Consider the following 27,061-nt stretch of genomic DNA (forward strand, 5'->3'; position numbering starts at 1 on the left):
TTTTTTTTTTTTTTAAATAATGGGCAATTTATATTCATTGTTTTATTCTTGTATATTTTAATTAAAATTGTAAGAATATCTGATATTTATCTATTTATTTTTATACATCAATAAATGTATTGCCACAAGCATGTTCTCTTCAGTCAGGTAACTGCTACTTAAATTTATATCCAAAACACTAAATGACTGCAGTACTTGTTGGGGACACATTTATTAGGTTCCCAGCTGGTGTTAAAGCTGCCAGATTAACAGCTGCTGTTATTTACAGGCTGCCACTTCCTTCACAGACTTTCACGTTATTTCAAAGTAGAGAGGAGGGTGGTACTGCAAATATTTCATCATGAGTACATTACACTAGCTACAGACTGTCAGCTATTCCAATAAAGTTGAAGATTTATTTTCACTGTGAAGTGAAGATAGGAGTTCCTGAAAAGTCCTTATAATAACACTGAACCATTTAAAAAGCCCAGACTTTACTTTTTTATGTATCCTGATTGCATTCACCATGCTGATTCTCATCTGAAAATATGTTTTGGAATTAAAAATGATTAACTCATGACATTGATAACATGAATTGAGCACCATATCGTTACTCAGGGCAGGAAAGCACTGCCAAAAAGTGCCCTAAAGTCTCTATTTAGACTGTTGACTCTATGATTGTTGAAATACAATCTGTCAAATATGTCAATCACGAATTATATCAAGCAACTTTGAGGCACAATGCACAAGCTGCAATTAGATCCTGGTAAAGTGACGTTTGAAGGTGTCATTGAGTTTAAAAACATGTTTCCAAAAAGCACTGAATTTATTAGTACAGTCACGCAGAGCCATAAGGATAAAACAAGTAATTTCTTTATTTTATATGTAAACCCTAATGACTGCGGTCTATAAACGGATAGAAACAAAGATATTAGACGCTTAAAAAAACCCATCGAGAATCACTTTTTGGCACGACACAGGCAATTTAATTAAGAAAATGTCTGTCTTATAAGATTTCTAAATCATGGTCACACCATCATATTTGACTAGCCGAATATATATCAAAGACTGTAGAAAAAACTGTTTTCTACAGTCTTTGATATACATACACACGTAGCGGAACCTTTGTACTCTTTAAGTTGGAAGACGGAAATATTTCGATAACGGAGAAGCATGGGAACCCGTGTTGCTGTGAATCAGGTGAAGTATAAATACAAACTATTACGATTTAGTATCTTTTTCCTCGAAGTAGAAATAATTAGAGGTGCAACACTTTTAACTGAATGGACCCATCAGTAAAAAAAAAAAAAAAAAAGGAAGGAAAAGAAAAGAAAAGACTGACATTTATAACCTTCACGTCTGCTAACTTGAGCTAATGATAACGGTGGAGTTTGTTAGCATATTTTCTGCCCCCTCTACCGCTGCTGTCTGTGAGGGTTTTAAAGGCGTGTATTTTTCCACAGGTACTACGGTTGGCTGTGAGAAATGCCACCATCTCTACACTGTGTCCGCGTCAGGTTGGGAGATACTACCTCCAGTCCAGATGGTGTTGTTCCTTCACCAACCAGGCAACACAGCACAGTCAAGACTTGAATCCTCCGAGTGGGATCCCGGTCATTGAGCTGTCCCTGCGCTCTTTCATTGATATGGGCTTCACAGAGAGTCAGGCAGAGCAGATATACGAGTCTCTGGCCAATGTCAGAAAAGGAGATTCTGCCAAACACATCCTACCAACCCTCACAGCTCTGTTTGTCTTGGGTCTCAACCCGTCGAGTGTGAAGAAGTGCCTGGAGAAATGTCCTGAACTTTACACCATCAAAGAGGCACAGCTGCAGCAGCGCATAAGCAACCTGCGGAAAATAGGCTTAGTTGAAGGTAAGGTGTTGCCTTTGCGCAGTTTTTTTTTTCTACATTAGATCAGGCATAAAATTACTGAAAATATATGAAACCCGCATTTTACTCTATTTCTCCGTAGGCAGCCTTCAGAGGGTGGTGGCCCATTACCCCAGGATCCTGACTGTGCCTTCGAAAAGAGTAAAAAATGTGGTGATGTTTCTCAAAGAGAAGTGCCTGTTTACTTCCCAGCAGGTCACAGACATCATCAGAGATTGTCCAGCAGTGGTGCTGGAGAACTTGGATCAGCTGGAGTACAAGTTTCAGGTGAGCAAGTGAATTGTGTTTGCTGCTTTTTGTTAGGTTTTGTTAGGTTTTGGTTTGGATTGTCAAACAGACCTGTCCAAACAGACCTTATACTTGGGTTCTGTGTATTCAAATGTGTAACAAACAACGGTTACCATATTATTACATAAAAGATGCAAATGTGAATTCCTAGATGTTTTGAATAAGTTATCAAAGATGATGAGCACAGTGGGCTCAGTAGCTCCATTCAAGTAATAATAGACTGAATGTTATTTGTGTGTGTATATATATATATTTTTTTTTTTCAGATCTGCATTTTATAATCCTGTGAGCACTTCTGCAGGTCTCTTTGTACAGTGCAGATTGGGACAGTGTGCATCCGCATTGCACTTTCCCACATGAAAGCATACCGTCCTTAAGATCAGCTCAGAGTTTCGGAATAGGAGTATCTCCTGTGTCCACACTTTTATATGTTGTCCACTTAAAGCTGTTGTCAAACTGTGTACTAACTGTGTTGACCGGCACATTTTACCTCCTCTCTCCACAGTACGTCTACTTCAGAATGGGTGTCAAACAGGCGGAGATGGTGAAGTGCCGACTGTTTCGTTACAGTCTGGATGAGATCCGCTGTCGACACACTTTCTTGGAGCGACGGGGCCTCTATGAAACCCCGGACAAGAAAGGACAGACGACGATCATCAACCCCAATCTGGACAGCGTCCTTAATGTTGATCAGGACACCTTCCTTGCGCACGTCGCCCAGACATCAGCGGAGGAGTACGACGTGTTTAAAAGACTGGCAGCCAGGGAGTGGCAGGAAGGGGAGCTGCAGCAGGGCAGGACCGAACCTGATAGTGACGATGAGGATGACGATGATGATGATGACGATAGAGAAGCAAAAAGTGGATATGGGAAAAGGAGAAAGAAGTGACTGCTTGTTGAACCAGTCTTTGTTTTTTGCTTTTTAGGGAAGTTCCTTAGATTATTAACCCATGGGAACACAGTGAGAGCCTTTTGCTGGGGTTTATGTTAGTGGTTTCATCAGGATGTAAGACGTGAGGATGTTGGTGTGAGACTGTGGGTCAGGTCTAACTTTGGGTGAGGAAAAATGTGTCACTAATATTTTTGACTTTCCTTCATTGATGGCATAAATTAAATGAATTTCAGAAGCTTGACTTGTGAGTCGTATTGAAAACAGGAGATGACTGCCAATCCCTTTAAGTGAGTTTTCGAATAAAGTCAAATAAATTCTTGAAAACCAATCCGATTTACTGGGCAGAAAACGCTATAAAAGCTACGGTGTGGGGAGCTCCACCTCGTTACTACGTGACAGCTGAGTGTTTGTAGCTCTCTGCAGCCCCTATACTATCTCTCTGAGTCAACAAAGGGTACATTCAGAAAGAGCCGTCCAGTGAGATGAGTGCTGCAGAGCACCGTTTTATTTATTTGAGCATTAACGGATGCACGCCACAGGCAATTTTTTCCATTTTTGAGCCTCAGGTAAGATCACTCACCTTTGTTCAATCGATAATTTGTCAATAAATATGTTTATGTAGTCATTTCTGGGTTTTGTTTTGCTCTTTTTGTTTAGTGTATACAAATTTTGGTTGGGAACGTGGTTATCACGGTTGTGGTGTTCAGCTTAGTTATTTTTATTTATTTTTTGCTGAGTGAAATCATGATGTTGCACCTGATTTGTGAGATTGTACATGAAGAGAAGTTGATGTTCAGGGTCCATTGTTGAATATTCGTTCATATTCGAAATCTGCCAACAAGCTTCTGGCCGCTCATTTTAATTGTTAAGTAGACTAAAACAATTTGACTGGACTGTAAAATAAAAATGGCATGTTTAAAAAGCCGGAGCATTAAAGTGTTAGACATTACTGTTTTTTTTGTTTGTTTGTTTTTGTTTTTCCAGCCTGCAGCCCAACAAGGTTATCACTGTATCAAACACACACAGAGATATTATTCATGTAGAGATCACATTTGCTCTTTGCTGCTTGTGTGAAAATTTGCAAGTTGCAGCTTTTACGCAAATGCATAAATATAGACTCGAACCATATTTGCATGTAGTTAGCTGATTTATACAGTTTCTTACCTGCTCATCCAGTTCAAATTCGCTGGGTGGATTAGAGTGGAGGTGTATCCCACCTGTATTAAATGTAGTGCGCTGTGGACATTGATTTATGGTGTTTTTCTTTCACAGGACTTGGCTGGAGAAAGTAGGGACTGTGATCATAAAACACCCCTGTGTCGCCATCTGCACTTCCTCCGTGACTCACAGGTACAATGACATCACCGATACCAATTTCAAACATCACGCAGGAGTGGGTGGAGGTCCTGGAGAAATGGCACCTGGATTTGTTTTTGATCCCCACAATAGTCATCACTCTTGCCACCTTGCTGGCCAGCCCTGTTCTCCTGGTAAGCATTTTCCTATCCCGTGCCCTCCGCCAGGAGACGCGTTACCTGCTACTGGCCAACATCCTGGTGGCCGACCTGTTTTTGGTCCTCCTCAACTTGGCCACGTTGATTTGTAACGCCTTGAGAGCGCCGATGCAATGGTTGGGTTGTGAGCTGGTCACAACTCTCACTGTCACCAGCTACTGCTGTGCCATTTACACGGTCACGCTCATGGTGGTCGACACCTATGCTGCTGTTCGCTGGCCTCTCCGTTACCGTGACGTTATTCCACCTTCCCGTACCTACTGCATACTGGTGGGGGTGTGGGTGTTAGCAGCCATATACCCTTTCACAGTGATGATCAAGACGCAGGTAGCGAGTGGGAACTTCCATGAAAAGCTACCCGTGTGTCTGGTCCTCATCTCCCTTGGATTCATTCAGGCCAGGAACATGACTGGGATCTACATCTATTTCTTCGTAGCTGCACTCATGTGTTCACTGCTCATTTCTTACTGCTACATTCGCCTCTACATGATAACGAGGACACAGGGAATCTGGCATAACCGCTTCTCCAGGGCCAGGGTCACCCTGCTGGCCCACGGGGTTCTGCTCCTCCTCTACTTTGCCCCCGGCTTCCTTTTTACCATGGAGCTCGTTCTAATAGACAGGAAAGACATACCTCAGGATGTTCGCGTGTGGGTCTCCACAGTCAATATGTGTGTTTTTATGTTGCTGCCCAGGGTATTTGCTCCTTACCTGTATGGGATCAGGTACAGAGAGATCTCAGACACAGTAATGCTGCTGCTGCTGCACCAGCACAGGAGACTCAGCCAGGCCACAGCTGCGTAAAGACCTGCTGTGTTTTTGAACGACTTCTAAAGGGTCAGAGTTTTATCTACATGATCTGTAAAAATGCCAAGAATCAAACTGTCATAGAGAAACGCTGCATTTTATTTTATTTTATAGTTTAGTCTGTAGGAGTTAGATTTCACCGAATCCAGAACATAGACTCTGTGTTCCAGCTACATTAATAATGCAATATCGCCAATGTTTTATTTGTATAAAGCAATTGGATTTCTTTCTACTTTCTCTGTTTGTGTCAGGGGTTGAGAACTGTGTTGCTGCTCTGTGGATCTCGGTCAGAAGATGCTGAACTTCCCTGCTTTCATATTTATGTAACACACGATCCCGGGCCTCGGTTTTATGACTAAAGTAATAAAGCACTAAACTGTGTTAGTTTTTTTTAAAGCCTTGTTTGACTAAAGCTGGATATCTACAATGATCCGATATGGCGAGAAGGGTGATGGATAGTGGTGAGTCGAGCATCCTGGCAGCAGGCGGCCGTAACCAGTTCAGCAACTTAACAGCAGAGGGACACATTCGTCCCTTCGTCTTGTAAAGCACAACAGGATAGTAGATGTGTTCTTTCCTCATGGCCTGGATCCCTGCACTCTAAACAACCTCACACTGCCTTTCTACATAAGCCTCTGGACCACCTCTACCCCAAAGAACACTCTACTCTACTTAATCTTATTTGCCCATTTACATGGAACTGATTACAAAGTGCTAAGTACAAATCTCTAATGACCTGATTTCCACAGAAATCATTGCCATTCAACGTGGTCTGATAAGACTACATTGCTTTTCATTTTGATGAACTCACACAAAAAGTCCCTGAGGGGAGGGGGAGGGGGTTACCCAAGCTATTGTATTGCTGTTTCTTGATATTTCTTGGGTGTCGTCTTATTTAAAGTGTTGGAAATAACTGGTTGACTTATAATTTGTCAAACATAATTGGCATGACACAACATAGAAACGGCAATCAGATTTGGACAAAGTCACTTTTATTTATACTCAACCAGATAAAATATCTCACTGAATTTAAGAATCTCGTTCTCAAGAGAAAGCTGAGCAATAGGGCGTTAGAAATTACAACAAATTCAGCAATTCAATTAAAAATATTTGTACTAGAGAAAAGAGCTGGACTGATTTTAATGTAGAACACGGTACAATAACTTCGTCCTTCCTCAACTACATTTACACCAGCTGTGCCACAATCACCACTAAATATATCCAGTGTCTCTTTAAAGCTTTCAGCCTCTAAATAATATATATTATATTTGCAGGATACTGTGTGTATCAATATAAATAAGGTTACTATACATAAAAAACATACATGACACCATCCAACAAGTGCTTCATCCTGTAGATGCTCCTGTTTATTTGTGGGGAATAACACCTATTTCTAGTCTTTTGACCATGGGAGGGAGACTTGTAAGTGTGAAAGGTACTGATGATAATACTACTACACTATAGTGTAGAATACCGATATCACTGTATGCCTTTACAACCTTATCTTTTTTGGTGTTTTTATTTGAATCTGTGTAAAGTATTTGCATATGTTTGGATAAAGTGTGCTTCAGGGGAACAGTAGCTCGCTTTTTGTGTAAATAGTAGGCACATGGTTCATATGGATTTGCACCAATGATAGCACACTTGGTTCTTCAAGGAAACCGGCTGGAAGCTCTGGGAAATATTTTGCAGCAGGCAAAAGGAAGTTGTGACATTCTTAATTCCGGCCAAGCTCCTCCTTCCTCACCTAAAAAAAAAGTCTGTTATGCTGCTTTTCGTATTTTTTCACGTGTTCATGTTGTTTATACGGTTTTTCTGCATGTCCTTTATGGGTATCACTGTGCATTATATAACTGTGTAAATCCGCTTTCATATAGGTGTGTTTTACATAGCAAACATTTATTTAATGACGTTAGCGTCCTACACACTAGCGCGCCCTCTACATGTCCATATAAACAGCGCTTAAAAACTGCTGTTATTTTCCGTGTTTTTTTCGATCGCCATCACGTCTTGACAGCAACTTTTTTTCCTCGGTAAAAGTTGGGTTTGTTTGCAAACAAAGGGAGGCCACGTGGAGAACTCGAAGCATTTGGTAATTGTAGTTTTCTCCTTCTTCAACGCCCAATAACAAACAATAATCCGAACTACACAACCCATAATGCTCAGCGGCAGAGGGATGGATATTTTTTCCCTGGCAAATATATAAGGGTCTGTGTTTACAGTTAGCTAGTTAGAAAGTCTTTGTTTTTGTCATCGTCGCGGTTCAACATGTCCCGGCTGGATATCAGCCTGCTTTATTTTTTATAACCATTCGACCATAACTACTCGGAAATACATAGTCAAACTTTTTTTAGGATACAGATTTACTGTTCTACAAGTTTGTTTACCCACTGGAGAGAGAGGAGGAAGCTTCATCTGGAACTTTCTGCATAAGGTATTAATTTCTACATTTTACTAAGTAAACATTTGTGGTTGTTAACTTTAGACTTATTTCTGTTGTTATTACTTGATTTATTGATTTATTTTTGCTTGAGTCTGTTGTGCTATATAGAGTAAAATAACAGCCCAAAATAAAAAACAAAACAAAAACAAAATTAAGTAGGTAACGGTGGGCACGAGGCAAGTTTCTTTTGTCTTACTAATCGAAGCACAAAGTATTTTCTACCTGTTTAGCTATTTAACCACACACCTAAATATACAAGTAGATATATTTCTTAACGAGTTGAACCTTATTAATATTAAATTAACATAAAATAAACACATAATTCAGCATCTGTTACTATTTTAAATATCAAAAAACAAACTGAGTATTGTTGCAGCCATTTTTCGATGTAAATTTAGCTTAATTTCAGTACTAACAAACGGTGTATGAGCGCATATTGTAAAAACTGTGGTGTTGTTGTTGTTTTTTAATGTCTGCATCGTATTATGCATCTTATTATGTATTGATCACAAAGGATATCTGCGTCAGATACCTCTGGCTAAACCTGTCCTTTAATCTGGATGACGAGGTGCTGCCGCAGCTGCCTGTGGGGAACAAGCTAACGCACGTGAATGGGTTGAGTTGTTGTTAAAAATAGCCAGAGATAAATTACCTCACCGGAGCAAAAGCCAGGCATGCTCCCGGCTTTTAAAAATACAGCACGGCAATAGATTTAAAATAAAAATAAATCCCTTCTTGATCAGATATTCTCAAGAACTTTATGAACTTTATTTATACCGTGACCTAAAGATGCCGTCTACCTTTCAGTGTGTAACAAAACATAATTACTGGGACTCGCTTGGTTGCTTTGTCTTTTCTTCTCAAAGAGGTTATTGCCAAAAATACTTTTAAAAAAGAAACTAGTATCCTTGACTTTGCACTTGTTCTAAGAAAAGCATCCCTGCCCCCACGCCTTCAAACCTGACTGACGTGTAGACCGTTCCAACCGTTGCTCAGCCTCTTTCCCGCCTGTGTCTCTTTGTTTCCCATCTTCCGTGTCATGCACTCCGCGCTCCAGGGCACAACTGCTTCGCAGACAAGGTGCAATACTGATTTGCGTACTGCTGACATTGACTTCCTTGGAAATTCTTTTCTTAAAGTGTGACGTAAGACTTTGTTTTTGCCCCACTGGCTTAAGAACTGTGCTTGTGAGGGACTTGCGTGATCTCCCCTACTTCCAAACACATGCTTTGTGGTTTTACTCTGTGAGGGCTTTGTTTGTTTGGTGACTGATCTCAGTTCATACTGTAGTAATCTAATTGGGCTTCTTGTTATATATTCACCACCCTTTTTCGAGTATCCCCTGCTGCGATTTCCTAAAGAATAACATGATAATAATAATATTTTTACATTACTTGCTCTCCATCCTCAGATATCTTTTAAAGTATAAAACAGACCTATATTGAAGGTGGCAGCCATGGTATTGATGCTGGGCAGGAGGTTGAACAGGGAGGACTCTGGGATCAGAGACTCGCCAGCTGTCAAACGCAAGGTGCAGTCAAAGAAAAGATACACAAATAACTAACATTTGTTCCCAAATCTTTTGTGGCATCTTATCAAACCACACGTCTTTTTGTCTCCCAAGGTGTTTGAGGTTGAATCTAAAAATATAGCCAACCAGGATGTTCTGGACTTCTGCTCCGGATCCTCACACTCAGAGGGCATTCTGCAGGTGTTCAATGAGTTTCGCGACTGCCGCCTTTTCACCGACGTGGTCATCAGTGTGCAGGGCCGTGAGTTTCCCTGCCACCGCGCTGTGCTATCTGCCTGCTCTTCCTACTTCAGAGCCATGTTCTGCAATGATCACCGCGAGAGCCGTGAGATGCTTGTTGAAATTAACGGCATCCTAGCCGAGGCGATGGACTCATTTCTCAACTACGTTTACACCGGCCGTGCCAAAATCACCACTGAAAATGTCCAGTTTCTCTTTGAAACCGCCAGCCTTTTCCAGATCACCACACTCCGTGATGCCTGCGCTAAGTTCCTAGAGGATCAGCTGGACCCGTGCAACTGTCTGGGCATCCAGCGCTTTGCAGAGGCGCATTCTCTGAAGCAGCTGGCCAGCCGCTGTCACAGTTACGCCTTGGCCAACTTCTCAGAGGTGGCTCTGCACGAGGAGTTCCTCGACCTGCGTAAAGAAGAGTTGGAAGAGTACATTAACAGTGATGAACTTTCTGTCTGTAAGGAAGAGTTTGTGTTTGAGGCAGTGATGCGCTGGGTGTACCACAGCGTGGAGGCCAGGAAGCCCATTCTGAAGGCTCTCCTCCACCATGTCCGCCTGCCCCTTCTGCACCCCAGCTACTTTGTTCAGACCGTGGAGGGAGACCAGCTCATCCAAACTGCCCCAGAGTGCTACCACCTTCTCCACGAGGCCAGGCGTTACCACGTGCTCGGAAATGAAATGATGTCACCCAGAACTCGTCCACGAAGGTAACTAAAATGTTGATTCCCAGGTATGAGGAAGGTGACTTGCTAGCCTACAGTGTGTGCGACAGTTGCATGAGTGATAAATGAACTGTCTTTTCTGCCAGCCTTTTTGAATTATGTTTCAAACAACGATGAAAGATGTCACCGCGATAGAAAACACATCTTTTTTAGCAGTTAGCCAATCTTTTATCCCACATTGCATAACTAGATTTTACGATATGCACGTGAACTCAGTGCTCCTGCCCGTGTTGTTGTTGTGTGTGTTTCAGTGTGAAAAACACATGGAGTGCTAGTGTGTTGAAAAAACAAGTGTGTCACTGAGTCAGCTGGGTTTTGTAGTCCTATTTTAAAATGGAAATGATAATGAGGGAGGCCGGGCATGTTCCTGTACAGACTTGATGTAAAGGAAAGAAAAAATTATGTGATGCAAGACATGGTAATCATGAAATGTTGAGTCTTGTTGTCGTATCACCAGTCTAACTCACCTCACCAGTGTGTTTGGGTTCTCTTTGTCTTCACCTGTTAACTTTGTACCTATTTACCAAGCAGCCCGTATGCCGTATGTGTTTACTTTTGTACACCTGCATGTTAAAGTCTCTGATAAAGGACAAAAGCAGGTGCTGACTAAAAAAGCAGGCCATATGGTAGACTGTACTGTCTCCTTTGTTGTTAGACCTGCCTAAAAAAAAAAAGAGGGAGCAATTGTAGTTGTCGGTTATAAGGCGTTGTGTATTTCAAGTGTATTGTTAGTTGTTAGACGCATCTGGACTTCTCCTCCCCCGGGAAGCCTCCAGAAAGAAACTGATCACATCCACACAGCTTAGACACAAAGCTAAAGTGCTCCGGGGCCAGACTTTCTCTTAGTACTTGAACCAGCCCTGGAACTGTGCATTTTTCTGACAACGTGTAAACAAGCCATGAGAGAAACTGCAAATACGCCTACTTCTCAACACAGTACAGCCCAATATCTGACATATGAATGTTAGAATGGTAGAACAAGAAAAGAGGCTGTAGTTAATTAGCTCTCCCATAGGAAATGTAGTCATGTCTAGGGCATGTGTTGAACAGCCAAAGAGGAAAGCTTTGTGATCATGGAAATTCAGCTTAAGCTTAGCCTCGAGTGTGTTTTTTGTTGTGCCCGAGATTGATGCCTTCATTGTAAGCTGAACTTTGCCTTGAAGATAAATGAAGGTAAATCCTGTTGAAACCTGTCATGTCCCTGCCCTCCAGGTGTTGACATGTGTGTTTATATATATATTCATACCCTTTTAATTAGACACCATGTCTGCAATGTTCATTCCTCCTTGCTGGCCTTTTTATTTAAACTTCTTTTTTTGTTTGTTTTTATAATTTCTGCACTTTCATTTGTACTTAATCTGTAATTTCTATGGCTCTCCCCCTCCCTCTGCTCTTTATTTTAAAGGTCCACTGGGTACTCAGAGGTGATTGTGGTGGTGGGTGGCTGTGAGCGGGTAGGGGGCTTCAACCTGCCCTACAACGAATGCTACGATCCAGTCACAGGAGAATGGAAATCACTGGCAAAACTGCCCGAGTTCACCAAGTCAGAGTACGCCGTCTGCGCCCTTCGCAACGACATCCTGGTGTCAGGTAAGATCCAGCCCACATGCTACACTTTATTTGCATGGCTTTATCGAAGCCTGAACACAGACAAATTTTAAATACCATCTATCCAAGTTTAAGTTAATGCTTTCTTGACCTTAAACTACTCAGGAACTAATTGGTGAATGAGTTGTTTTCTCTTTTTTATTACTTTTCAATGTATTATTTTTGCTAGTGGACATTTAGAATTCAGGTAAGTAATATTTTAGTGCTGGGTACACATCAGATACAGTCGGTTTGTGCTTGACTTGCCATCTAATCTCTCAGCGGAGAGGCAGGAAAGGCCACGGTGACTGTTTGCCCTGTGTTATTTTTAAGGCCTCAGCCCATTCGAGTTGAAGGAAAATATGAGCGCAACATCTGGAGGCACTCTGCAGGCTCAGTGCTATGAGACACCCTCACTGGCTGTTTCTGTCCTTCTTTCTCTTCCTACTGACCACTTCCCAAGGTCACCAAATTGACACTAACTCTCCAGGTTTCTCTGAATCTTCTTCATATAAGGATGAAAAAGTCTGTTTCCATAGTTTTTTCTGCAAGAAGCTTTACAGTAAATGTTAATCTGAAGTATAGCCTTCATGGGCGCTTGGCAAGACTGCTGCATTTTTCAAACTGCTGCCAAGTGTGTTGCAAGTCTCCTTTGGTGAAAATACATCCTACATTAAATAAGATGTTTTTTTCATTTATTTTAACTGGTGAGGTCAGAGTAAAGGTATTTGCCAATGTCAAAACATTATTTTACATTTATGCTGTGTGCTAGACTTATATCTGTATAGTTTACTTGAGAGCCTGGAGGTTAACATGTTTTCCTTTTTTGTGTTTTTTTTCTTCCTAAGAAAAAGTATTAACAAGAGCTCTGATGTGCCTGCTAGGCCTTCTCATGCTCAAACATGCTTTATATGAGCTGCACTGCAGTAATGGATAAAACATTGCTAGAGAAGAGGGGAAAAATATAGAAAGAAAGACACAGAGAGAGAAAAAAGAAAGCTCTCCCCTTTAGCAAAGAGTGCAGTGCTGTCCCGTGCCAAGTCCTCACGTGTGTGCTATCACTCAGCCTCCAAACAGCATGAAAACGTCAACATAGCCCTCCCTCCCCCGTGCCTGTCCCACAGAAGTACATGCACAACACTGCTTTATAGCCTGTTGCGATCTTTATTGACATACTTTCTGTCTTTTGTGTGTGTTGATACATTAAATCCCTCCTCCTCAACTTTTATTTGTCGCAGTCACATTCCTGCACATACCACCATTCTGCCTGCCCTTTTTCATGCACTGTCGCAATACCTTCCAGGGCCTCCGGTATGTAGCACAGCTGCAGTTATTTCTGGTCTTAAATAGGATATGGGTATAGAAAGTGTCCCTGGCTTCTCCGTCCTTGGACTTGAACTCTGGCCAGTACTGACCTACTTAGGTCAATAACACTCCAATAAGCCTCCTACTGTATTATCAGCTAGTGAGCAGCAACACATGTTCATGCCACATACATGTGGCATACATGGATTGTATCTCATTGTCACAAGTTGCTTTTTCATGACTGGTATTCTAAGACATACTCTAAGAAATGCTTATTGGTATTTCAAAGACATGCAAATGTCACACAAATCATGTCTGGGACCTCCCAAAGTCATGGATTCTTGTGCTTTAAAAACAGTGATTAGCAGTGGCCCTCCCCATCTGCACCGGGAAGACATGACCTACCGGCATTTTTAAAGAGGAAAGACCCTATTCCAAAGAAACACTGCTTTTATGACTAGCTTTTCAAATGTACATGTCTGTCTTTGAAGGGATAAAGTCTCCATCATTGCAAATCTTTCAACAGCAGGTCTTCAGGAGCAGCACACTGTCTGGAATTTTTCTTCCTGCAGACTGATTGAGCTGATACATGCTGCAGCTAGCTTCTTTGGGTTCTTCTTAAATTATTGAACATTAATTACAGACAGACCTGCAGAAGACCCCTTTCCACCTCTGTTCCACTTTATCGTTGCTCCACACAACCACTCATCTGTGTGCTGTACAAAGTAAACAACCTTCTGAGTACTGCTGACACGCGATACATAACAGGTTGTTGGATAAAAGTCAACAACCTGTTTCCTAGACCTGCTTTTTTTCCAGAATTGATAACATTACTTTTTTCTCTTCCAACTTTACTGTTGACACCAACTTTAGTTTATTAAATATTTAGGGGAGATTCTTTCTTTTTTCCTGCTGTCTATGTTTGGCGGCGGGGAGACAAGAAGGGGCACAAGTTTGGGCTTGCTTGAAATGTGGCTGGGTCATGTCATTACATGGTCAAATGACGCGTTATTCTCCACAATGTCACAGATGACAGATAGAGGATACGCTGCAGTAGTAGCAGATTGTTAGCAGACAAAGATCCTTTCATGCGTGTTTGCTTTGAAGGTAAATACAAACAAAAAACAGATTTCCTCTCTGGAACATAATTGCATGGGTATGTGTGCGTGTGTGTCAGAGTCAGATAAGACTTACAACTTGGACCTAATTAGGCGATAAGTTATTACTTAACACCCAAAGTGTGCTGCTCATCAAGCGTTTTAAAGTTTTTATATAGGATCGACCACATTTTTAGACTAATAGTAAATCGAGTTTTAAAATGTAGAGCACTCAAAGCTGAACTCAGAGCTGTCTTAACTGTATTCATGAGAGCTGTTTTCATTTTGTTGTTTTTTTAGGTGGTCGTATAAACAGCAGGGATGTGTGGATGTATAACTCCCAGCTCAACCTGTGGATCAGAGTGGCTTCTCTTAACAAAGGTCGCTGGAGGCACAAGATGGGTGTGCTACTGGGCAAGGTAAGGAAGGACATAATGCCTCTTGATGTCTGACTCGATTTAAGTTTCAGCATCAGGTTTTACCCAGTGACAGCACCACAGCAACACCACAAGTTAGTTCATGATAGAGTGTGAAGTGTCTGCTACTTGCAGTTTTTCATATCAATTTCCTTTTGTTTTTTAAATGTCTTGTAGAAATTGTGAACGCTCTCTTAAAGACATTTTTGTAACTTTTTCTATAACAGGTGACAGAACAGCTGTTGTTGTTGTTTTTTCCAGGATGTCGTATCTGTCTGTCTCCAACATTTCATAGCTATTGAATCTTGGCTACATAGGAACTAACCAGCAACTATGCTTCACAGGGAAAAATGCGATGTGTGTTTACAGAAACTTGAGTAATGGGTTCATCCGAGAAGAATAAAGAGAATGCGTAGCATCATCATTATCTTCCTTACTTCCTCACATAGTTTCTAAGATCAAGTCTTAGATTTACATGTCTACACAAATCTGTGGAATCTTTTCCGCAGAAGTTTTCAATTGCTGTCGAATTTGCATATTCAACGTAGGTCTCATTCCACACTATTCCGGGTCAAGTGATAGTTTTAGAAACTCCTGAAGGCATTGTATACTTAGGGATGATTGACATTAAGCATCTGGCCTTAAACATGATTCAGTCAATAATTCTAAGAAAAAATTACAATAATTGTTATTGCAGTTCCATTTGATTATAGCCTGATTTTTGCTGTCACACATCCATGTGTTGCCTGAGGGTTTGTAAACAGCTGTTGCCAACTCGTCTCACAAACCCTGATACACAGGAGCCTATTCAACAACTATTGTTTAGAGCTGACTAAACAGTAGCTTCAGCTACTGAAAGTCTGTAGCTGATTCAGTCATTTCATATACTTTACACATGTTATTTTGAAGATGTTATAGACATTCATAATCAAAATGTCTTGAAATGTAAGATTTCTTTGTCTCAGAGAGGTTTTTCATAGCTAGCACAGCCTGGCCACATAGGAATATTTATAGAGAAAAGTGTAGCTTACAGTCAAGGCATCAGTGCTGCACAATGTGCTACAGCATAACGCTCCATTACATCAGTGTCAATCCAGCATGTGTACTTTGAAAGTTGAAGTTCAGTAAAGTTTGTGTGCATGTGATGACGTGTGATTGCAAAGATTTGAGCGCTATAAAAAACAATGTGTCACTCACTCAGTGTATTTACCGTTTCTTATTTCCTTGTTCCAAAGGATTTTTAATATATTTGAGATAAAGTACAAAAGAGCAAACACCTACATATTTAGGAATTTCTGGAATCTGTTCCATGGAGCTTTTTGACTACTTTAAAATGACGTGGTTCAGTCATATGTCTCATTTTAGTTTTGCGGCTATGGTTTTCCCTCGAGGCTTGAAGGAAATAGTTAAGAAGTCGTAAGGGTGTTTGGCATTAGATATCTATCTTTATCTATTAGATATCTATCTATCTATCTTAAACCTGATGAAGTCACACACACTAAGTCATCTGTTTTGTTTTGTTTTTTGGCTATAGGCTGCTTTCTGCTGTCACATATCTGTGTTAACTGAAGGTTTGGTGTCATCTCACAAATCTTCGTATACAATCCTGTTAATACCTTCCACGCTGAAAGTAACTCAACTGTCAAAAAATATTTTGAATGATCTTTTACAGATATTTTCTTTTTAGTACAGCTATACATAGATTCAAGAGCTCCAAATGAGTTTGTAAAGACGCATTGGGTCCATACTATAATCTTCATCACACAAATATACTGTACAGTCAAGTCTGTCTTCATTACAGACGGAACTTGATAAGTGCTTCTGCTTTAGAGCCGTTACCAGTCCATTAAACTTGTACGTCTCCAAATTTATTCAGTGTCTTTTATCAGCGTTGGCATGTTCTCCTGACAGCTGCACATTCCAAAATAGGAATTACCGCAGTGGACCCAGGAGTCGCACGCATGCCTTAGCTCTGTGCATTGTGTTCAAATTCAGACTTGTGTAGGCGGACTGTTTTCCACACAGGGAATTGATCACTAAGAGAATCGAAAAAGAATTGAACCTCTAGTTGGACGAAATTTCTGAACTGTAGACATTTGTTGTCGATGTCGTCTAAAGAAGGACAGTTGTTTTGGTTCATGCATGCACATAAGTTCATGTTCAGGCCAATACATCACTCATATGCACTTTAGTGACAAATGATTACTCACTATTACAAACATCAAGTTAATGGACACGACTACAAGTATTCTTGGAAAGCTTTGAAATAGCGCTGTATTTACTCTTTCACAGGGGATGTGACTCAGGGACTTCTTATCGTTCGTAGGTCTGTAGTGCAAACATCCTTTTCTTTTTTTGGGACGTTTCTTTGATCTACACTGGATTTTACACGACACTCAAAATATTTTGTTGCCTTGCCACAGCAAACCACATATGTGCATTTGGTGTACGTGCTGCTGTTCCACAACAGTGTGGTAATTAGTTGGTGGTCATGGTGTGGCTTTAAGAGTCAGTAATTAACTACAAAGTGAACCATGCACACATGTGGTGAAAACATGACTGATATTGGTATATTAAAGGAAACCACGGTTAATGGTAAGAGTCTGTAGCTGGCTGGGCACTCCCATGCAAAACCTGTTGAATGAAAAAAGATCAACTTTTATACCAAAGTACAAGTTTTGTCGATGGTCTGTCAAGTAATTATAGAAAAATGCTTCTTAAAGCTTTAAAAGTTTTTATCCTTTTGATCGCTTTAGTAGCCGTCCTCCTAACTGAAGGTAAATAAACGTCTGTCAGAGATAAGACCTCTATTTATCATTTTTCAAATTACCTGAATGTATATTTATAGTACTATTTATATTATCATTTTACCTCAGAATCGTTTGGCATGTAGATCTGGAAGGTTTTTCAAGTTTGTGCCTTTTTTGTTTTGGTCTCATTCCAGGTTCTTATCTGGCTTTTTATCTCTGAGACATTTTGCCCCTTGACAATGTATCTTTCTGTTTGTTGGTTTCCTCAGAATTCAGTTCCCCTCCCCCTGAGTTTAAACCCTCTCATTTCCTCATTCAGCTTGTAATTTCCCCTTTTGGTGAAAAAGCACTGATGTGGCAGTTGCAAGTTTAGAATAACAAAGTACAAGCGTCTATAATGCAGGACCAGGTATAATCCTACTACACTTAAAGTTGATAAATGAATGTAAGGTTTACTGAAGTGTAAACCTCTAGAGGATAGCTGATTATCACGGGGATGGAGGTATAAGATCACACAGACACACAAACGTGTACACTTCTCAGTGTCCTGCAGTCTGATACGTCCTGTTGGACTGGTCTAGTTTCCATAGATATAATCTAAAATAGGTCACCACTTGTTTTCCTGTCCCTGTTATGGTGGCACATGGTGACGGCTGTTCACATCTATTATATGTTTCACTCTCTCTCTGTCAGTCTCTCTCTCTCAGACACACTCACACTCTTTCGCTCTTTCTATTAATACGCTCGTGTTTTTGTCCCCCTGCTGCAGTTGTTCTGTGTTTCTCTTGCTTTAACTACATCTTACCTTAGCACATGTTAAGGAAACTGTTAATCATTTAACCAGTGGCTCAGCACTTAAATATGGTCATAAAACTAGCATGCATGTTCAGTGAGTTACAATTGTGTCTGCAGATTTAAGGATTTTGTTTAGCTCAGCATATTTTTATGACAGCTGCATACTTTAGGTCAGTATTCATTGGCTGTCTGCGCTGCCATTATGTCCTAGTATTGACAGACTTTCATGGTGTATCAAAAGCTGATGTCTTATTAAAAGAGTGCAGAGTGGCAAGGGTGCAAATACAGTGATCCAGTGCCCCACCCCCACTCCTTTCCACCACCTTCTTTAAACAATCTTGTGTCTGGATATCTTCAATGGCTCTTTAAAGCGCCAGCCCACCAGAATTACATAAGGAAGAACAAGATGCTTTACATTTGTTGTTGCTATTACTGTGGGCGCCTTAAAGGTGTGTATCTAGCTTTACATGTGACTGGATTGAAATTGTTGTTAATACAAATAGAAAGGAGGGAAAAAAACAGCTCAACAAAACCAGTAGTTTAACAAAATCCTTTGTAAACAACTCCTTTCACTTGATTATATTTATCTCTCAGTAGCCTGTTTTCTTCTTTATCGCTCTTTGCTTCTCTCGCGTCTCTCACTTTTAGGAAAAAACAACCCACATTTACAGTTTATCAGCTGTATCAACATTAATTATTAAAAATAAACAAATTGCAGTTGGCGTGCATGCCCACGGTCTTATTCAGTGAGTTACAATGTGGCAGCTCAGTTATGTGTTTCTGTCACTGAAAATACGCGAATGCAGAGACAATACTACTCTGTAACCGCACGACTTATAAACAAGAATAGGGATTGTCAGTTTTTCAGTTGGAAAAACAGTAGTGCTATTCAGCATTAGCCAGGCGTTTAATGCTAATAACCATGTGTCCCATCAGCTTCCGTCTTTTTGTTCCTCTTCTTTTCCTCCATCTTTCTTTGTTCCTGTCTCTCCTGTTTTCCTCTTTTTCTTGTCTGTACTTATTTATGTTTCCTATTTTGCAGAGAGGCAAGAACAGCCTGAAGGTTTTCTCTTGCATAACACCGCACTTGTAACCAGTAATGCTCCTCACTGTTTTCTTGACACGTGAGCCCTTTACAGAGGATGTTATTAGCATAACTGAAAAATACATCTGTGTCTTTCACAAAGTTGCTGTAGCATTTGTAGGGTCTGTCTCATGTCAACACAGTATCCCCAATTCTGTTGCTGTAGTTTGGAATATAGTTTATGCATAGTGATTGCCAGATTTGCTTCATCAGGCAGAATGACAGTGTGGAAATTTCAGGCTGTAACAAGTATGCTGTCAAGTTCAGACGTTCATAGTTATGAAGATTTATGTTTAAAGGTTAACAGATGAACTGGGCTTTGCAGTAAGAAACTGATCATTGTGCCTATTCAGAAGAAGTACGTCAGCAACACTCTGCTCCTGATGAACTGGTTTTCTAAAGCTGACATAGAGGCTATTGTTCATGTTCATAAAGTAGTGAACTTGAATGCAAACATCTTTTTGCTGTGAATAATTTTGTTTCTCTATGCTTGAAATTTCTCTTACTTTTAATTTTGGCCCCTCATCTGACCCTCATACATTTGTGTGTCTGTCCGCAGGTTTATGTTGTGGGTGGTTATGATGGACAGAGCCGCCTGAACAGTGTGGAGTGTTATGACTCCTTCTCTAACCGCTGGACAGAAGTGGCTCCCATGAAAGAAGCGGTCAGCTCTCCAGCTGTGGCCAGCTGTGCTGGAAAGCTCTTTGTTATCGGAGGAGGGCCTGACGATGAAACCTGTTCAGACAAGGTGATAAACGGTTTTTCAGCACCCACACACTCAAGCACATAGTGCTTTTTTTTTTTTTCTTTTTCTTTTTTTGCCTGTCCCGTTTGGTTCTTTTGCCATCAGAATTGTTGTCTAAAGGCAAAGAAAGATGCCCAACGGATTTACTTTACCAAATGGACCATCCCAGCCTTGCCGTATTGGTCTATTTGATTCACCTTTGCTTTTATTGTTTATTTTATTTTCATTTGCTGAACACGGGACAGACTTGACTGGGGAAAAGAAAAGGGAGAAAGAAAGAGGGAAAGAAAAAGAGCGGGGAAGAGAGACGGTGATAAAGGGCAAAAACCAACAAAACAAACACACTAAGCTGTTCTCAGATAACTTGTTTTCATAATTACAGGTGTGCAATGGAAGTTTAAAATTCTGCTTTGTTTTGCTTTTTTTCAAGCTCCTTTACGTCACACAACATAAAACATAATATGTAAAGGCCTCATAGTTCTCGGTCGCTGCATGATTTATATAAAGATCAGATTTCCCCTTTTTCCTGAATTGAGTTAAAGGGAAGGCTTAAATAACAATCATTTCTTACCAAGTATTTTAGCTTTCATAAAGCTGGAGTACAAACACTCACTGATGGTTTTGCATAGGTAGTAACAGGTACATCCTGTTTATTCAGGTTGGTCCTGATTTACCTTGTTTCACTTTGTTAATTGTATCTAGGCTTTTATCTCCATGGAATGCATTAATTGTGTTGTATTTCAGGTTTTATTTCATAGCATTTACTCATAGGAGTAAAGTTACAACAGCTTAACATGCTGACATATTCAGAAATGTTACAGTAGGAGAAAAATACAGTGGCACGTGATGACGGACCATTTTACCATGATAAACTTTCTGTGAAATGAATGCTAGGTAACAATAGCGATAACTTACTTAAGGATTAGGTCATTTGTCATCTGTCACGCTACCATGTAAAACAGATAGCCTCAGAATTTGGACTTAACAAGTACCTTGGAATAGTTTCAGTATGTTTTGAATGACAGGCCACATTGTTGGTAGTAAACAGGAAGACACTGGCTTTCTTAGGAATCCAAAGTTCCAACGAAGCAGTTTTTTTTACGTCCGTGAAATAGCTGGCATATTTGTTTATGTCTATGCAGAGTAGAAAAAAAAACACATTCATGTGCAGAGGGGCAGCCTGATAAGACTAAGAGCCCATGCTGACTCCAGATTTTTGATCTGCTCATCTCTTGGGTCTGCTAACAGGGTCATTTAGATTGGTCCCAAAGGTCCTAATCTGTCTCAGCGAGACTCTGTGCTCAATGGAAGTCCTTAGAGACCAAACTTTTGGGGGGAGGCTATTTTAAAGATAAGTGGGTGAGAGAATGTTTGGATTGTATGCAAAACCACACAGAGATACACTTAATGTCAGCCCACAGAAGAGTCAGTAACCACCGAATGGGCTTTACATATTTTAGTTGTTACTGCTTTTACAGCTGTTTTTCCACTGCATGGTATAGATTTTTTCTAAGATAAAGAAAGATAAAGTTGAACCTTTCTTTCATCTTTGTAAAACACCACTATGTTCAAACGTATGTTACAGGTTCAGTGCTATGATCCAGAGACAGACTCCTGGTTGCTACGTGCCAGCATCCCCATTGCCAAGCGGTGTATCTCAGCAGTATCTCTCAACAATCTGATCTATGTGTGCGGCGGTCTCACGAAGTCCATTTACTGCTACGACCCTGCAGAGGACTACTGGATGCATGTGGCTCAGACCTTCAACAAACAGGTTACTATCAAACACAGACGCTGAGTGCCCGAATCCACAAACTGACTTTAGCCATAAGAATATGAAGAGTTCTATACTTTGATGATTTACCCTTTAATTTCTGTCTTTCCTTAACTGTAGGAGAGCTGTGGCATGTCAGTGTGTAACGGAAAGATCTACATCCTCGGCGGCAGGGGGGAAAACGGCGAAGCCACAGACACCGTCCTGTGTTACGACCCAGCAACAGGCATCATGACGGGAGCATCCTCTATGCCTCGAGCCATCTCCTACCACGGCTGCGTAACCATCCATCGTTACAATGACAAATACTTCAAGTCATGACCATGAACAGGATCGCACACACAGACACTCTCTCAACATGAGAGCAAACACTAAAGAACTCTCCAAGTACTCATACACATACAAAGACAAAAACTAACCACACCCCGTTTTTTTAATAAGAGGCACATTTAATAGTTCTAACCACAGTATCAGTGAGTTATTTATTTCCTCACAGCATCATGTAGCAAGACTCGTTGCGGTGCTGTGACTCTTTTGTTGTCTTAATAGCCTTTCTGTGGAAATCCTTAGAAGCTGATAACACTAATGGCTTCTCTGCAACCAGAGGTAAAGTGGAACCAGATCAGCATGAGAGATGTGCTTTGGTGAAAATCAGTCTTAAATTACACTGTAGATCTCTGAAAACAAAGCGAAACAAAAGCATGGTTGCTTTTTCATTTACCGAAGAGTTTCAATTGAAATATGAGCTTCGAGATTCATTCTTGACCTTGAGATGAGATTAAACTACAAGCTCACTTACTCACTTTTTCACATAGCGTTCTATGAATAGATTGACACGTGTTAAAATATTTGATTTTGAGGTGTGCTCAAAAAAGTCATTAAGTGAAAACAAAGGGTGGTGCTCCCAATTACATTATTGAGTTTTTGCTAGCACTCATTTATCATACCTACAGACCATCAATATAAAAAATGTAACTTCCCAGCACTCTGCTTTCATTGCTGTGCAAAGTATAACCTCAAGATTTAGGTCGCTGATGATTAATGAGAGTTCTGATGAGCAAAAAAACAACACTGAAAATATCCGCCGAGAGCCAACAGTTGTCTCTGGAGAAACAAAAATATATCCAAAAATACTGATCTGAGTGATCAGGTCAGATTACTCACCTCGCCCCCCCCCTGCACTCATGCAGTTTGTCTCATACAGTAAAGTTATGCCAAGCTCTGGCAAAGAACATAATAACGAACTGTGCTCTGTTTTTTTTTTTTTTTACCTCTTCTCCAATACTGAAAATGACCTGATAGAAATGTGGTAAGCAGTCAGCCAGCTGCTCTCCCACAGTATCATCTGTCATAAATACGAAGCTCTTTCACCCCTCAACCCAGAGCAGAGTTAAGAGAAGAGGTAAAGAGCAGAAGCTGTGAAAACATTGGACTCTAGCCACTGTTGGCTCTTCCCTTGTGTTTCCTTTTTTTCCCATCTCATCACCACTCACCATTAAGTTCCACTTCCCATATGTGTGTTTCTCTTCCTGCGCTCCTGCTGTGTCATCACCTCACTTTTTACAGTCAGCCATGCTATTGCCTTCTAAGCTGTATTTTTTGCTCCTTTTTAATTATTATTATTTCACTCATTATTGCCTTTTTTTGGTAAGTTATATTTGTCCGTGCCTATTTTTTTTATAATTAGATGTTTATTGTATGATAAGTAGTTATGTCGACGTTAGTCCATCGGTGTACTGGGCTTGTGGGGTGGTTTTGTAGATGTGAGAAGCCTTTTGTGGATCAAACTCATAGACTGCTCTGAATAAATGGTGTGCATGTCTGGTGTGTATGTGTGTGTGCGTGTGTGTGTATGTGCGTGCACATGTCTGTGTGTGTAAGGTTATTGTGTGACTTTTACTGCTTGGTCTGGATGCTTTGGGAGCCACGCAGGTTTATCACAGAGTTGTCGTGCAATGCTGCCACATCTCACCTGTACACTTACATGTAAAGATGTAACTCGGGGTAACCATAGATACCTCCAGGTGTGTATGCGCGTATGTGTGTTGAATGGTCAGCTAAGGTGGCGGGTGCGGCAGTGCTGGCCCTCACACCGTTGGCGGGTTTAAGAGTCCTGAATGATGAGGATTTTGGATGGTGTGGCTCTTGGTCAGTAAAAGTCACCTTTTAATACAATTGGTGTTGATAGATTGCTGTGAATATACAGTTAACTTTGTTTTCTTTGTTTAACCTATATTTAAATCTATCTTTGTATTCTTGTTTGCATAATATGTTCTCTTGAGAGCCCCGATTGTGCACTTTGACAGAATCCTGTTAAATGTAGAACTTTATGACAATGATTTCCTTTTTTACTGTATCAGTAAATGTTCTTTGCTTTCATGTGACGTATAGAAAAGAGATTGAAAAGGGCCTGTCAGCTCCTCCTGTTGGCCACTGCCTCCTACGCTGAAAAAAACAGCAAATATTGCTGCAAAGGAAGCAGCGTCGTCATGACAATTTCAGTTGTCAAATTTTAGGGATTTGTGAATTTGGCACTCAGCACCATTACCTAATATCCTTTAAGAACAGCTCTGGTCATGCTTCACCTGTCAGGTATGATAACAAAAATATGTAGGGGGAAGTTGTTGGTTTTTTTACATAAACATTCTTCACATTCCTCCAAATGGAGGTCAGGTTAAGGAGCAGTACAGGTGGAAAAATGAGGCACCTCCTGATTCACCTGTTTGCAGAAGTCAGGAGGAGCGACAGGTTCAGTTGAGGGGCAGGAAAGCGGAAAGGCTGAAGCATGGGAGTGATAAAGTGAGAATCTGAGTGTGTGTGCGTCTGTGATTTCACTGAGTATTTACTCTTAAGCAGGGCACAAACTGTCATGTTGTGCTGATTTATTGATTTTCATTAATGTCTTTCATGTATTATTGACTTTTGATAAGAATATCCATCATTTTGTTTTTTTGTGTGTGTACTGTTTTGTTTTTGTTTTTTTTAATCTTTTGCTTGTTGTGGTGAGTTGTGGGATTGCGTGTTGCTGAGAACATAAAAAGGACGTGCAGCAGATTACACCCCAAAAAACTGAGGGTTACAACTTGCTCACCAGAGTTAAATGTTAACACAGATAAGAGCCACATTTGAGATCCTGAAGTCAGTCTTGTTGGAAAAGCACCACCTGTGCCTTGCCTTGATATCAAGAGATGTAACCTCTTAAGTGCTGCCCTAGGTGCCTTAACGAAAGATTAACGAGTGAGCAATTACATCAGATAATTGTGATATACACTGCTATTATTGTGTGCATGATGTGTGATACTTTAACAACACTTTTCTTGTGCTCTTCGTTTTAAAAAAAGCTTTCAATTTTTGTAAACTGCAGTATGTTGAAATGTAATGGTTGAGTTGTTTATGAGAAACATCAATAAAGTTTTTCTTAATGTATCAACGCTTTGCTCTCACTCATTGTTAACAAGTGAAAGTCTACAAGAAAACAATGATGCACCTGTTCAGATGCTCATTAATGCAAATTCCCGCTGTGATAGCCTCAGTCTCCTGCTCTTAGCTGACAAGAGTGGCACCTGGTGCGGTCTTCTGCTGCTGTAGCCCATCTACTTCCAGGTTGGGCGTGTTCATTCAGAGATGCTCTTCTGCACAGGTGTTGTTTTGACTTACTGTTACCTTCCCATCATCTTCAAGCTTTATGGCCATTGCCCTCTGACATCAACAAGGCCTTTTTGCTCAGAGAGCTGCCGCTCACTGGATATTTTTGTTTTTCGGAGCTTTCTCTGTAAGCACCAGAGATGGCTGTGTTGGAGAATCTCAGTAGATCAGCAGTTTCTGAACTACTTATTCCTTTCTTGAACTTCAGCGGATCATTCATGGCAAAACACAGTGACTTGCTGCCATGTTAGGCTGATTAGATATTTGTGTTACGTAATGAGCAGCTGAACAGGTACTTGACAAAGTGGCCACTAAGTAAATTGTCACACATGTTCATTGTGGATCGTTTTCATGCCAGCAATGGATGTAAAACTCCTCCAAGAGAAGATGTCCTGATATTTATGTTCCCTTCTCAAACAAAATGTAAAGTTTTCACTGAAATCAGAAGGCTGAAATGAAAAGCGATTCTTGCGGTCAGTGTGACGCATGCAGTCAATGTGCCCCGAGAAGTTGTGTATTTTCTCAATCAAGCGATCGTGAGCACATCCGTTTTCACAACAGACCGGCCATAAAAAGAATGGAAACAAAATGATTTATGTATTTCATCGAAACCACAACTATTGTCCCACAAATATCCATGAAGATGTCACAAAAGAAGAGATGCGCCATGTGGGTTTTGTTGCAAGTTGTAACAATCTGCTCCACAGAGCTGTGGACACTGTATTCACCAAGGGATGAGTCAATCACGCTGGTGAAGTTTTAATGAGTCATTGTGCTGAACAAGGGGACAGTGTTTAAAAGCAGTCGCACTTTTTAAAGTAGGATTGAGCAACCCATGCTTCATTATCAGGCCCTTTTTATTTAAGTCTCATGTGATTTATATTCTCCATATTATGCTTTGGTTTAATGAAAACCACAAAGAATCCTCTCAGAGATTGTTACCGTCTCGCTACATTTACCCCAAACATTATGGGAAAAATTGAAGACATGCCTTACCCATACATCTGTGTTCTGATATATGCAAAGAGCTCATCAGGGACATGCATTCTCAGACGGGATAATACTATACAGTCCATTAATCAGCTGTGATTATACGATTTTTGGCTCTGGCAGCATGTTGTCACCTCAGTTATCCAGCTGAGTGGCAGCTAACATAAATTACTGAGGATGCCAACTCTGTGGTATTGTTGCAGGCCTGATCTGGTTTGAGTAAAATGCTTGGTTTAACTCCATGTACCAACGTGAGCAACACAGACCTACCTGAAAGTGAGACCATACGAAGGGATGAAGGGATACAACAATGAAGCTGGAACCGCTCTCAGCCCACCTGCTCACCCACTGAGCTAAAGTGACACCCATATTAATTGAAAGTTGACTGGAAAATACTGCAACTAGAGGCACATTTACACATTCACATGTGCACGTCTCAAGGTCTCTCTTGGAAATGAGATTTTTACCTGGATCAATAAAGGACTAATAAAAAAAATTCCAGGTCTCCAAAAAACCCAATTTCAAAATACATTAAAAGCTGAAAGGTGTGTTTTGTACTGTTAATTAATGTAC

General features: G+C 40.6%; 3 protein-coding genes across 3 annotated transcripts; all 3 read left to right on the plus strand.

Annotated features, from left to right (window-relative positions):
* The first annotated feature begins 1,061 nt into the window (after positions 1-1,061).
* On the plus strand, positions 1,062-4,001 carry mterf4 (mitochondrial transcription termination factor 4). The gene is made up of 4 exons (XM_040021835.1): positions 1,062-1,179; positions 1,443-1,854; positions 1,955-2,139; positions 2,666-4,001. Exons 1-4 carry the CDS (start codon positions 1,153-1,155, stop codon positions 3,047-3,049), a joined length of 1,008 nt encoding a protein of 335 aa, XP_039877769.1. The 5' UTR covers positions 1,062-1,152; the 3' UTR covers positions 3,050-4,001.
* On the plus strand, positions 3,506-5,753 carry LOC120727522 (probable G-protein coupled receptor 148). The gene is made up of 2 exons (XM_040021836.1): positions 3,506-3,618; positions 4,325-5,753. The coding sequence occupies exon 2, from the start codon at positions 4,408-4,410 to the stop codon at positions 5,368-5,370; it is 963 nt and encodes a 320-aa protein (XP_039877770.1). The 5' UTR covers positions 3,506-3,618; positions 4,325-4,407; the 3' UTR covers positions 5,371-5,753.
* A 1,148-nt stretch (positions 5,754-6,901) lies between these two features.
* Positions 6,902-25,279, plus strand: klhl24a (kelch-like family member 24a). Its single transcript, XM_040021833.1, has 8 exons — positions 6,902-7,807; positions 9,228-9,347; positions 9,441-10,285; positions 11,706-11,890; positions 14,590-14,708; positions 19,894-20,082; positions 21,665-21,853; positions 21,974-25,279. Exons 2-8 carry the CDS (start codon positions 9,273-9,275, stop codon positions 22,172-22,174), a joined length of 1,803 nt encoding a protein of 600 aa, XP_039877767.1. The 5' UTR covers positions 6,902-7,807; positions 9,228-9,272; the 3' UTR covers positions 22,175-25,279.
* Positions 25,280-27,061: the final 1,782 nt, after the last annotated feature.

This window comes from Simochromis diagramma, unplaced genomic scaffold, assembly GCF_900408965.1.
Source record: "Simochromis diagramma unplaced genomic scaffold, fSimDia1.1 OVJJ01000205.1, whole genome shotgun sequence".
Lineage (NCBI taxonomy): Eukaryota > Metazoa > Chordata > Actinopteri > Cichliformes > Cichlidae > Simochromis > Simochromis diagramma.